Genomic DNA, 11,879 nt, shown 5'->3' on the forward strand with positions numbered 1-11,879 from the left:
ACCAAATTTAAATACAAGAAAGATATTTCAGGGTATTTAATTCTACTTTGTTTCTAATTTTGTAGAGGTTGAAAAATTTGGTCATTTAATTGAAACTTGCTATTAACATTTTCTTAAAGTTTTTCATCTGCAGCCACCGAGAGTCATTTTTTCAAGCCTGATAACCTGATAAAGGACCTGGAGGTGACCTGATAAAGAATGGAATCAGAAATCTGAATATCTGAGTCAATCTTCCCACAAAAATTCCTGAGATGACCCATATTCAAACTTATGTCCCTCAAAATGCCATATTTACATCTTTACTGCCTTGGCCATCCAGTCATCTGTCTATTAAGCATTATTAAAATAAAATAATCACAATATCAAGTACTTTCTTCATGAACATGAGAGAATATAAATAGTTTTTTACTCATAAAACTCTCATTATTTTAAATTTAAAATAAAACTTAAAGCTTTCTTCACCTTCTTCATCTAACAGATTATTGGCAACTACTGGATCCCATACTTTGTCAGCCTTATCTTCACACTTCAAAGCATCAGATTTATTTGCTGAAAATACACAAATTTGTTTGTTATAATCAAATAACAACTACAAATTCTATTATATATAAATGTAGGAAAAATAAATTTAAATATTACATTTAATTTTCACATAATTTCATTTAGTTGAAATCATTCAACAGATTTACAATTATCTGTAATATAAGTAAAATTTAAAAGTTTCCAATACTTTCCATAATCTCATGTATGAGTGTGAGTCAGTAAGTTCTTGGAATCATATGTAGGTGAGAAGATTATTCACATAAAACAGATAGCATCAAGAACAAACATTGCTACTTGCCATATGTGCAATAAATTTGGTGACACAGAAGAAATGAAAAGTACTATAGTAGATAACAGAAGCAGTGAAGGTAAATTATAATGACGAAAATAGAAATCCACACTGTAATCTGGAAAAGAAGAGATTAAATGCCACTGAAATCAAAACTGACTTGGATCAAGTTTTGGAGAAGTCTGCCCCATATTTTTGACAGTAAGTTTGAGAAGCAATCTATGCTTCTCAAACTTGACTGAAAAGTGTGGAAGATGTCAATTGCAACCCATAACTGCTGTTACCCCAAAAACAAGACAAAATCCATAATATGGTGCTGGCCAGTCACCACTTTACATGCTCATCACTACCCTCAAAATCTTTACAAACTTCTTCAGTCCTATCTTAGCAACAGGAGTGCAGATATTTTGTTTATACAACACAAAATAACATAGTCATACCCATTACTGAAGGCTGTCCTCAGGGATCCAGGTCTGGTCCTGGTCTCTGGAACATAGACTATAACTCTATTCTGCACTTAAATAACACCCTACCTCCTGGCTGCTGCATACAGGGCTATGCGGATGCACAATTATCCTAGCTTCACACAGGAACAGTGAATGCTTACAGGACATATGCAACAACATTCTCAATAACATTCACCAGTGGAGTATTAAGCATACGCAACCCATTAACACAGATAAATGTGAAAGCATGATAGTTGGTAGGAATGCACCACTCATCAGGAAGCTTACCCTTCAAATAGGTGCTCACAGTATAAATCAAACAACAGAAATTAAATATTTAGGTGTTACTCTTGACACGAGACTTAACTTCATACCCCATATCAAATACATCACGGACAAAGCTAAAAAGATGACCAACAATCTCATTAGTATTGCTAAGAACACATAGGGTCTTGGCCCTAACACTACTACGCTTATTTACAGGGGTGCAATTCAGCCAGCACTCCTCTATGCCATACAGGTCTGGGGCTATGTGGCCACCAAAGCCCATAACCGTAAAAAACTGTTATCTGTTCAAAGTGTTGCAAGCTCTCTGCATTTGTAAGGCTTATAGGACAGCACCCACTAGTGCCCTTTTGGTAATGTCAGGAATGACCCCTATCGACTTAGAAATTAAATGTATTATTTGGCAGGAAAATCCCGTCACCGTCGCTGAAATCTTACCCTGGCAAGATTACAGCGACTCAGATGCTGACAAAATGATTAGAGTGGATAAGATTCCCCCCAGTTTGATCGATGGTATCAAAAAATTCACCATTGACAAAAATACCCTCCCAACTTACAATTACCATCCCTCCCATCAGCTTGCCCCTGACATTTACTTTGAAGATCTAGATGATCATCCCATGTTTAGGATTTACACTGACGGTTATGAGATGGGTAGTGATGTGGGTGCTGCTTTTGTAGTTTACTCTGACTTAAGCTGCAAGCTTTGTCTCGGTACACACTGCTCAATAGCACAGGCAGAAACTTTAGCTATTTATATGAGCTTAATTCGCATTAGGCATAGGAAGGACAAAAGACACTAATTACACTATCACATTGATTCTGACAGTAGGATAGCTTTACACAGGATTGCAAAGTCTGATAGCCACGACACTACTGGTAGGCTCACCTACACTTTCATCCCAAAGATTGACACTACTGCAATTCTTTGCCATTTTTACCCTAGTTACACCCTCACTCAGCTACTTACAGGACATGGCAACTTTAAGCAATACTTGCATAGATTTAACCTTGGGGATAATCCACAATGCAATTGTGGTATTCAGGAGGACCAAACACCACTTCACGTAGTTTTTTGATGCAATAGGTACAATCACATTAGGGATTGTTTAATGAGAGCTGCTATTCTTGAAGGGTACAACTAGCCTTGCAACCTGCACCAACTCATTCACACACGTACAATGTTCCATCATCTACCCACATTCATATCCCTTAAGTGGGGCTCTTGAGAGCACTCACTCCGAGGGCATGGATGGCAATTAGCTTTCCCTTGCTTTGTTTGAACTGTCAGTATATAGCTGCCTTTCAACTTTATATTTTAATTCTTATCTTTTCTCTTTTTTTTTCAGTCTAAATTCAGTTAGTCCTAGTTGTAAGCTAGATTAGGGACACTTAGCTTGGTTTCTGGTTAGGTTTGTCCTAGGTTATGGTAACTTAGTTTCGTTAGTGAGTAAGTTAACTTTAAAAATAAATTAATAAATACATTTAAAAAATAATAATAATAATAATAAAATTTTTTTGAGTCTTGCTTGTTTGTCTCTGTCGGTCCATTTTTCTTGTCTAGTTTGTCATTGTGTTCATTTGCTTTTCTTGCTGTCTGTCTAGCTGTTAAGTAGTATTAAAATTCACAATCGCGTTCAGTTTTATTAGTATTACAGTAGAGTGTCGATTATCCGAATCAATTGAGGAGTGGGGTTGTTCAGAAAATCGATTTTTTGGATAACCGATTATGTACAAAAAAAAAAACTACGTTATTAATATAGTATATTAGTATATCCCAATAATAGTATATTAATATATCCCATGTTTAAATTTTTCTCCATTGTGTGTCGCTTCGCATTGAATTTTTGTCGCTGTTAAGCCCAATGAAAATTTTTATAATAATAATTGTGGCTATTGTATTGTTAAAAATTATTTCTTCATTTTGTACAAACAAAATAAATATATTGAAAAATATAAAAACAAAAAAAATTTATACTTTAGAAGTTAATCTAGTATCAGAAACATTCAATTCAGTATGACACAGTCCGACTGGAATGCTTTTGGTTAACTGAAGTTTCAGTTGATCAGCATTCAAATAGTCGACGCTCTACTGTAAGTAGATATAAGTCTTCCTAATAACGACCACTTGGCACTAACTTCTACACTTCGCTACTTGTGGCAGCACTCAATTATTGGTGTTTGCTACACTCAGGTTTTTCCTTTTAGATCCTTCAGGGGACTACGGCCTTGCAGCCTAAAAACTGCACGCCAACATCAAACATAGATGGTACTGTAATTATATGTATGCCATTCAGAGGGATCCCACCTTTCTCTACTGTCTATCTCCTCTCCCTCCTTCTTCTCCCCTTTCCCTTACCTTCTTTTCTGCCAGCTAAACACTTCATGTATGGCCAATGTCTTTCTTGTATGTAAGCAAGTAAGCATGTATGTATATATGTCTGCCTGACCCAGCAAAAACTTTCTAACCATCACTTCCAAATCCTTCCCCATCCCTATAATCTCCTGATCTGGCTCCTAGTGATTTTCATATCTTACCAAAACTGAAGAAAATGCTTAAAGATAAGAAACTTCACACAAATAAGGAAATAGCTGTTCATTGCTGCAGTGAACAGCTATTTTGCAGAACTTGATGAATCAGCTTTTTCTGCCAGAGTGAAGGCATTAAAACACTGCTGGGAATAAGTGTGTAATTTTAAGACGAGATTATATTGAAAAATGAAAAACAATTCAACCAGATTTCATGTTTTATTACATCTGATTCCAAGAACTTTCTGAACCACCAACATATATACTATCTGAAACTTTTAATCAACAGATCAATTTAATGAGTGAAATTTTTTTCTATTGTAATATAAAGAAATATAAATTAGAATAATTTTTTGGTTTTTCTATAGTATTGGATGTGTTTTTTTATTTTACATTTATATGTTGATTTAGAATACTTATTTAAAATAACAGACGGGAAAAATGTTTACATAAATATACCATTGAATGTACTGACTATGTATAAATTTTATGCCAACAAATGTAAAAAATTAAATTTAAGCTATTTATATGTAATAAAACGACTTTCCAATATTTTATTTCAGATGAAAAAATTGTTTATTTTAACTGTATCAAGTCTGTTTAAGTTAACGAAAGATTCAACACATCTTGAAATAAAATAACTTCTGTTGAAGAAGTACTCACAATTAAAATGTGGTAATCTTGCTTGAAATTGCGAACCAATATTTACATGTCTATAAAACATATATTTTATTAATTAGTAACTTCAAAAATTACAATTTTAATTTGATACATTATTACTTGAAAAATCTTAATTAACTTACGGTAAAATATCAGTTTCTGGAGCTTCACTTAACTCTTCTTCTTCTGGTGGTGGTTCATTTATGCTGCCTTTTAATAAAAATATTTACAGATTAAAAATTATTTAAATAAAACAGATAATACACACACAAAATAAAATGATTACTTTTTCTGAGTAGAGAAAAATTCGGAGTTATTGGTGCAGATTTTGGCGTCAGACTACCTGAACTGGTTATGATGTGCCAAAATAATCCTGAACCACTCCTCACGGGACTAAGCATCGGAGGAGGAGTATAAGGAGGTGGACTCGCATTTTTGTTTTCTGGATTTGATGGATCCCACAGTCTTGGAGATCGCAATCGACTAGTAAAGCCACAATTGTTGACATAAGGAGGTATGTAAAGAGGCTGAAATATTTAATAATAAAAAGTTAATAAATAAAAACATTTTATTAATATTTATCTAATCTAATTGTACAAAGAAGTGATTTCCATCCATTCTTTTTCTCTTGGAAAACAGAATGCTTTAAGTCATTTTTAAACATTATAATAGCATCAAAGTATATATAATAATAAAAATCCAACAACCTGATTATTAATTAATGCCTAAGAATCTGTCAGAATTTTATAAATTTAAAAATTTATTTTTTCCCCCAACTATTAAATTTACCATGAAATGGTGCCTATTTCTAGTCAAATTGCTTTTCAACTAATTATTAAAGTAACTTTAATATATCCCACCAAATCAACAAATATAGCAGATCATTTGACATTAATATTAAGTTAAATCATCATTTTTCAAAATATTTAATCAAAAATCAAAAAATTATATATATATAAACACCAAACAAACTACTGAATTATTGGGTCATAATAAAACTATGTAATTAATTAAATACTAATTAATTTGTCTAGATTTAGACAATTATGCTGCCATTCTAGACAAATTAATTATTATTTAATTACATGGCCCACCAGTGGCCAAGCAGTTCCGTTCCCTGAACACTGGGAGTTCAGTCATGGGTTTGTGCCTCGCCAGGACAGGCTGGTCAGATAGAGTTTACTGGATTTTCTCCACATCTGTAATGCCTGAATAGGGGCCAGTTACCTTTAAAAAGACCTCTCAGAAGTCATTACCCCTAGGCAGATTGCCCAAGTGTTGCTATAATTTAACTAAACAAGCAAACAAACAAATTAATCATAGCCATATTACAACCTGATATTCTGACAGTTCATTTGGCTTTAACTATAAATTGGATTTTTTGAGTTTCATTCACATGATACATTTCCTTTATGTCATCCAGTTTATCATGTGGATAGCAACCACCAATCTTAAAAGCTTACTATGTTTGACCCATTTGTTTTATCAGGTATGTCAAAGTTTTTGAAGGTCCTTAGCCTGACAACAACCATTTAATGTGAAAGAAAGCATTTGCTAATGTTTATTAACATTTTCCTGCTGGACATTTTTTTTGGTAATTAATTTTAATAAATTTTGAATTTTTATGTTTTTAATATTTTACAAATACTAAACATTATTTTTTCAAACAACACTATATATAACAAAAATTATTATTTATCATGTTGTAAGTAAATATAAATTATTATAAAATTTAATATTTAATTAAAAAATAGAACAAATTTTTTTTAAATTTTCTTGAAATCAATAAAATTATACTCAAAATATTTTAATGAGTTCCATAAAAACATGTCATTTAATGAACAAAATAAAACATTTGTTTAGTATTCATTATTTTCAAATATATATATATATCTATGACTTCAAAATCTAATCTTTCTACGTTGCTGAACTTGAAAACATTGATAACGCTATCATCTGTGAGCATCATTAAAATTCAGTACTTTATATAGAGGATGACCATAAAATAAGTTTGTCTGTTTAGAGCAGTCTACAGCCAAAACTCATGGATAGCAAGTTTATGGAAAAAGTGAATTCCTAAGATAGCTAACATGGCACTAAGTAACAATGAAACCTATAAAATACAGTATTATGCCAAGTTATTGTCATAGAACTGCTATAAAAATACACTGCTGGCCATTAAAATTGCAACACCAAGAAGGAAAGCAAATAAAAAAAAGATATTTATTGTACATAAACAGTATGGCATAAAGACAAAATGATTAAATTTGCAAGCAGTTTGGGGATTTACAGGGGCGCAAAATTAGTAGACACAGTTGCCACCCCCGGCAGCTAAAATGGCCCTTATCCGTTTAAGCAGGGAGTCAAACTGGGCTTGGATGACAGAAACGGGCAACTCATTCCATGCTGCTTTCAAGTCCATGCCATATTTCATCAACTGTATTAGCAAGAGAGGGGTGGCGGGCCAGTCTCTCAGCAACCCATGACTAGATGTTTTCAATTGGTGAAAGATCTGGAGACCATGCAGGCCAGGGCAACAATTGAATATCCTCTGTATCATATAGTGTCGCTTGTTGAGCCGTGCAGTAAGACGTTAGGTTAACGGCTCTTCTTTGGATTACTTTTACCGCGGATCTACGCTTCCTATGTAAGTCTTTTATATACTGTTTTAAAGTTGAAGTGGTGCACTTTAAAACACAGTTTTATTTTTAAATTCAGATATTTATTTCCTGAGTTACGTTTCACTTTGAACCGCGACCACGTGGTCGGCATTCGGACAAGCTTTTCTCCGACTGTACGCTCTTCCAGTTTAAGTTCGATGTGTGATTATCTTCGCTATTTTAACGTGGCTTATATAATATATTACTCGAGACATTCTGTTATTTACTTTGTGAAATATCACGACCGTTACTGGCTAAATTCCGGCAGTCCGTTTGACCGATCCATTAGGCCATCCGCTGTGATCTTTATACATCGGACAGGCGACCGTAATATACGTTTTATCTCAAAGTTTCGCCAGTTTCCGTTGATTATTTTTCAAGTTATCGCGTTCGATAACTTTTGGGAGAACAAAGGTCATTGACCTCGCCACGTGTTCTGATCGGCTTCCCTAACTGACTCTAATTCGGTCGCTGGTTTGGTTCCTTGCGATTATGGAGTTATCTGGCAAGGCCGACATTGCGGAACTTAAAGTTTCAGCATATGAAATTCTAGATGAACTTAAGGGGTATTTTAGTGACAATGGATCTGGAAAGCTAAGTTCAGGCAAGCATCAGGACTACATCATCTCTACTGTACAACGAATAATCGACTTATTCGACAATGGTCTTACTGACTTGAAATTTGCCAAGCTCGAAGAGAAGATTGACATTCTGCTTGCCAGTGAACAGAAAAACTCACTTTTGGAGAGCCAGCAGAATATTTTCTCCAAACTCTCTGCCATAGAGGCCCGGGCTGGCAGATCTACCTAACTGTCGTATAGAGATACTCTTGTCTTGGGCACCACAACCACTCACTCACCTAAGCTGAAGTCGCATAGCAGCAATGTTCTTTTGGTATACAATTCCACAGAGGATAAAAACAGCGACAAAACGAAAAACATGCTCTGCAAGCATATCAAGCCTTCCCAAATAGGCATAGGTGTCAACAGAATCAGGAAGGTGAATAACGGGGGTATTGCTATTGAGCTCATTAAGAAAGACGATGTTAATACTCTCACCACAGCCATACAAAAANAATATCCTCTGTATCAAGGAAGGTCAGAACATGACGTGCAACATGAGGTCTTGCACTATCTTGTTGGAAGATGGCATTTTGCAGGCCTCGAAGATAGGGCACAACCACTGGATGTAAGATGTCAGAAATATACCGATTTGCGTTCACATTACCATCAATCCGAACTAGAGATGTGTGTGTCGTGTACCCAATGGCTTCCCATATCATCACACCGGGTGCAAGGCCTCTAAGCCAATATCAAATGCAAGCAGGTGACGAGCGGTCTGCTAAGAGCCTTCAGACACGTATATGGCCATCAGAATGCTGCACGCAGAACTGGGACTCATCTGAAAAGATGACATTGTGCCACTCCTGTATCCAGCTTTGTCGTTGGGTGCACCAGAGTCGCCATCTCTCTCTATGCTGCATTGTCAAGGAAAGCCAAAGTAATGGTCGACATGCTGCTGCAAACGTCGTTGCACTGTACAAGCAGATACTGGACGTGCTGCAAACAAGCTTATTTCCTGCCTAATGGTCCGTGATGTGGTTGTACGGTTTTGCACAGCCGACCTCACAATGTGTCTGTCCTCTCGGACATTAGTCATGGGAGGGTGTTGAGATCCTGCATGCTGTTCAGTAAGACCCTCAGCAACCCATCGATTCCATATTTGCATGATAGTGGTTGGATTTCGACCAGTGTGAGTGGAAATATCACGGAACGATAATCCACACTCTCGATAGGCAATGATCCTGCCTCTATTGAATTCCAACACTTGCTGGTAAGCATTTCTTCTTCTTATTCGAGGCATAACACGATATTCTGATGAAACCCTGACCTTACAAAGCGATTTCCAAATGAGAAATCCACTGCACAACTTTTATGCAGTGCTTCAGATGTCATTTGTCCCTCCTGCATTGTGAGCTAAATGCACTGAAATACTAATCATTTGCATATCCCAACCTCTTCTTCCTTTCATATGATTTTGACGTTCAATCATTCCTTCCTGGTGTTGCAATTTTAATGGCCAGCAGTGTATGTGCAAATATGGAATCTAAAAGTAACATGTTTAGAATGATGATTAGTCTTCAGGACTGTGTACTGCTTGCACACATGCACCCATGCACACACACAGTCAAATCCTGTTAATACAAAGTCAAAGAAACTTAAAAATTGATGCTTTGTATTAATGAAATTTGTATTAACCAAACTCATTAACATTCAAATATCTATCCTCCCTGGTCCAAGGGACCACAATTATACCTCACATTAATATGATCATAAATCAGTAATATAATAATGGAATTTGACTGTATAACTATAGCATACTTGTAGCACAGTATGAGAACAGATTAAACTCTTATAATTTGTTTGAATTCTATTTGTATTGTATATTCTTGAGCTATTTTAAGGTCTATTTATCATTTATTGGAATTATATTTAAATTTTAAAATTTGCACAACGTAAATAAATTCTTAGAATTTTGGAGAAGTGACATGATTCTTTTTCAAATGCATTTGACAAAAATGTAACTGTTTACATAATTATTAAATTGGTTATTGTAACCATTATATATGGACTAATTCTATATCATAAAAATCTTTATTTACTACTACAAATCCCTGTAGAGATTTCAGCATTTACAATGGCCCAAGTTTGGAAAAATGCATATTGGGATTTTGAAGTAGTTAAACATTTAATAAATATAAATTCTTGATGTTAAAACGCTATTTAAATTGCTTGTTTTAATCTAAACTTTTGGTTTAATTTTTTTAAAATTATTTTTTTAATACTAAAACGTTTAAAAATGTGAAATGAATTTTTTTATTGCAAAGATTTACGTTTAAATACATATTTAAAATTAAGTTTTTAATGCTATTATTTAAACGTAGTGAACGTTTAAATAATAGTATTAAATAAAATTATAAAATTGTATAAAATTGGTAACAATAATTGCAGTGTTTCCTATNTAAAATGTAAAATATATAATTACTTCTGGACGATGTTTTCTCTTTATTTTAAGCGGACTAGTAGGGAGACTAACGGGGCTTAAAAACACGTCGTCATCATTACTATCTTCACCAGAACGATTTCGCACACAGTTACTTGTGCTTCCAATCACAGTTGAAGGAACAGATGTAATAGTTGCTGCTGAAATTGTAGGTTGAATTTCACTTCCAAAGAAATGTAATGGAAGATTACATGACCACTGAGAATTATCTATATGCTTTTTAGAGTCATTATCCAAAATAGAAAGGTTTGTTGGCAGATGATTCACTGACGAAAGCACTGATGATGATAAACATACATCTGAATTACTTGATTTTATCATTTCCTCTTCAATTGACATTGGAAGATCAGATTCTTCCAACTGTAATGCTGATAAATTTTGATTTGAAACAAGAGAGAGTGGATTTTCATTAGAAAATTGAATATGAGGTGTAAGATCTGATGGAGGATTAGGTACAGGAGTACTGGGAGTTGAAGGACTTGAATTAGTTTGAGGACTTTCGGCATGCAAGAGAGGTTCACCAGGATCAGAACCAGTACGAGACGTGCGTTTAGCCACAACTTTCTTTCTCAATAGATCAGCTAGAGCACTCCTAGTATAATTTGGACACGGACGTTTTGATGGAATAAAATGATCAGAATCAGAATGGCGTCTTAATTTTTCAGCAGGAGGGTGAGGAACTCTGAAGTCTTCTTTCAATTCGTGGATTTGTTTTTGCCAATCAAAGGAAGACACGGGTTCTTGATCATTATTTTTAGAAATATCATACAGTGTATTATTTTGACTAGTTACAGGAAAATTGGAGAAGAGTGAGTTATCCTGAGAAACTGGACTGAGTGCAGGAGATTGTATGTTATTAGAAACAAACTGTGCATTGGCAATAGACGATGTTCCTGTCATGTTCTGTTCATTTGATGATGTTTGAAAGAAATTTCCATCAAGTGGCATTGTATCTAACAAAATTTGTGAACTGGCTTGTGCAGATGTTCTTTTTTGGATAATTTTTTCTTCTATTAGAGCACGAACATTGGTGCTAGCAGTCTGTAAAGGTGGGTTTTGAGAAGTACCAAGTTGTTTACGATCAGGTTTCTTCACATCATTTTCCTAATTAAAGAAAAGATTAATTTATAAAAAGAATACATGTAATAATTAATAGACAAATTTATAATATTCTTACTTTCTTAAAATAACCACCATGTAATCTCATGTGGCCATTAAGAGCTGGAATGTTTTTAAATCTTCTCTGACACATATTGCACTCAACTGGTTTTGGCTCTTGCCTAATAAATTAAAAAAGTTATGTAATTAGAATGTTTTAGATAAAACAAGTTCTGTCATTTGTTAAAATAAATTTTATTCAGTATATATATATATATTGTTGGAAGATGGCATTTTGCAGGCCTC

General features: G+C 34.4%; 1 protein-coding gene across 1 annotated transcript in view; it reads right to left on the reverse strand.

Moving 5' to 3' along the window:
- LOC111638023 overlaps positions 1–11,879 on the reverse strand; it is a 46,663-nt gene that overhangs the window by 10,004 nt on the left and 24,780 nt on the right. The window contains exons 6-11 of the mRNA XM_023383648.1: positions 11,653–11,755; positions 10,458–11,579; positions 5,039–5,279; positions 4,896–4,962; positions 4,756–4,805; positions 463–549 (exon numbers count right to left, since the gene is read on the reverse strand). Coding sequence (XP_023239416.1) covers positions 463–549; positions 4,756–4,805; positions 4,896–4,962; positions 5,039–5,279; positions 10,458–11,579; positions 11,653–11,755 — 1,670 coding nt within the window. The remainder of the gene's footprint in view (positions 1–462; positions 550–4,755; positions 4,806–4,895; positions 4,963–5,038; positions 5,280–10,457; positions 11,580–11,652; positions 11,756–11,879) is intronic.

This window comes from Centruroides sculpturatus, unplaced genomic scaffold, assembly GCF_000671375.1.
Source record: "Centruroides sculpturatus isolate CEXI.00-Female unplaced genomic scaffold, Cexi_2.0 scaffold1061, whole genome shotgun sequence".
In the NCBI taxonomy this organism is placed as follows: domain Eukaryota; kingdom Metazoa; phylum Arthropoda; class Arachnida; order Scorpiones; family Buthidae; genus Centruroides; species Centruroides sculpturatus.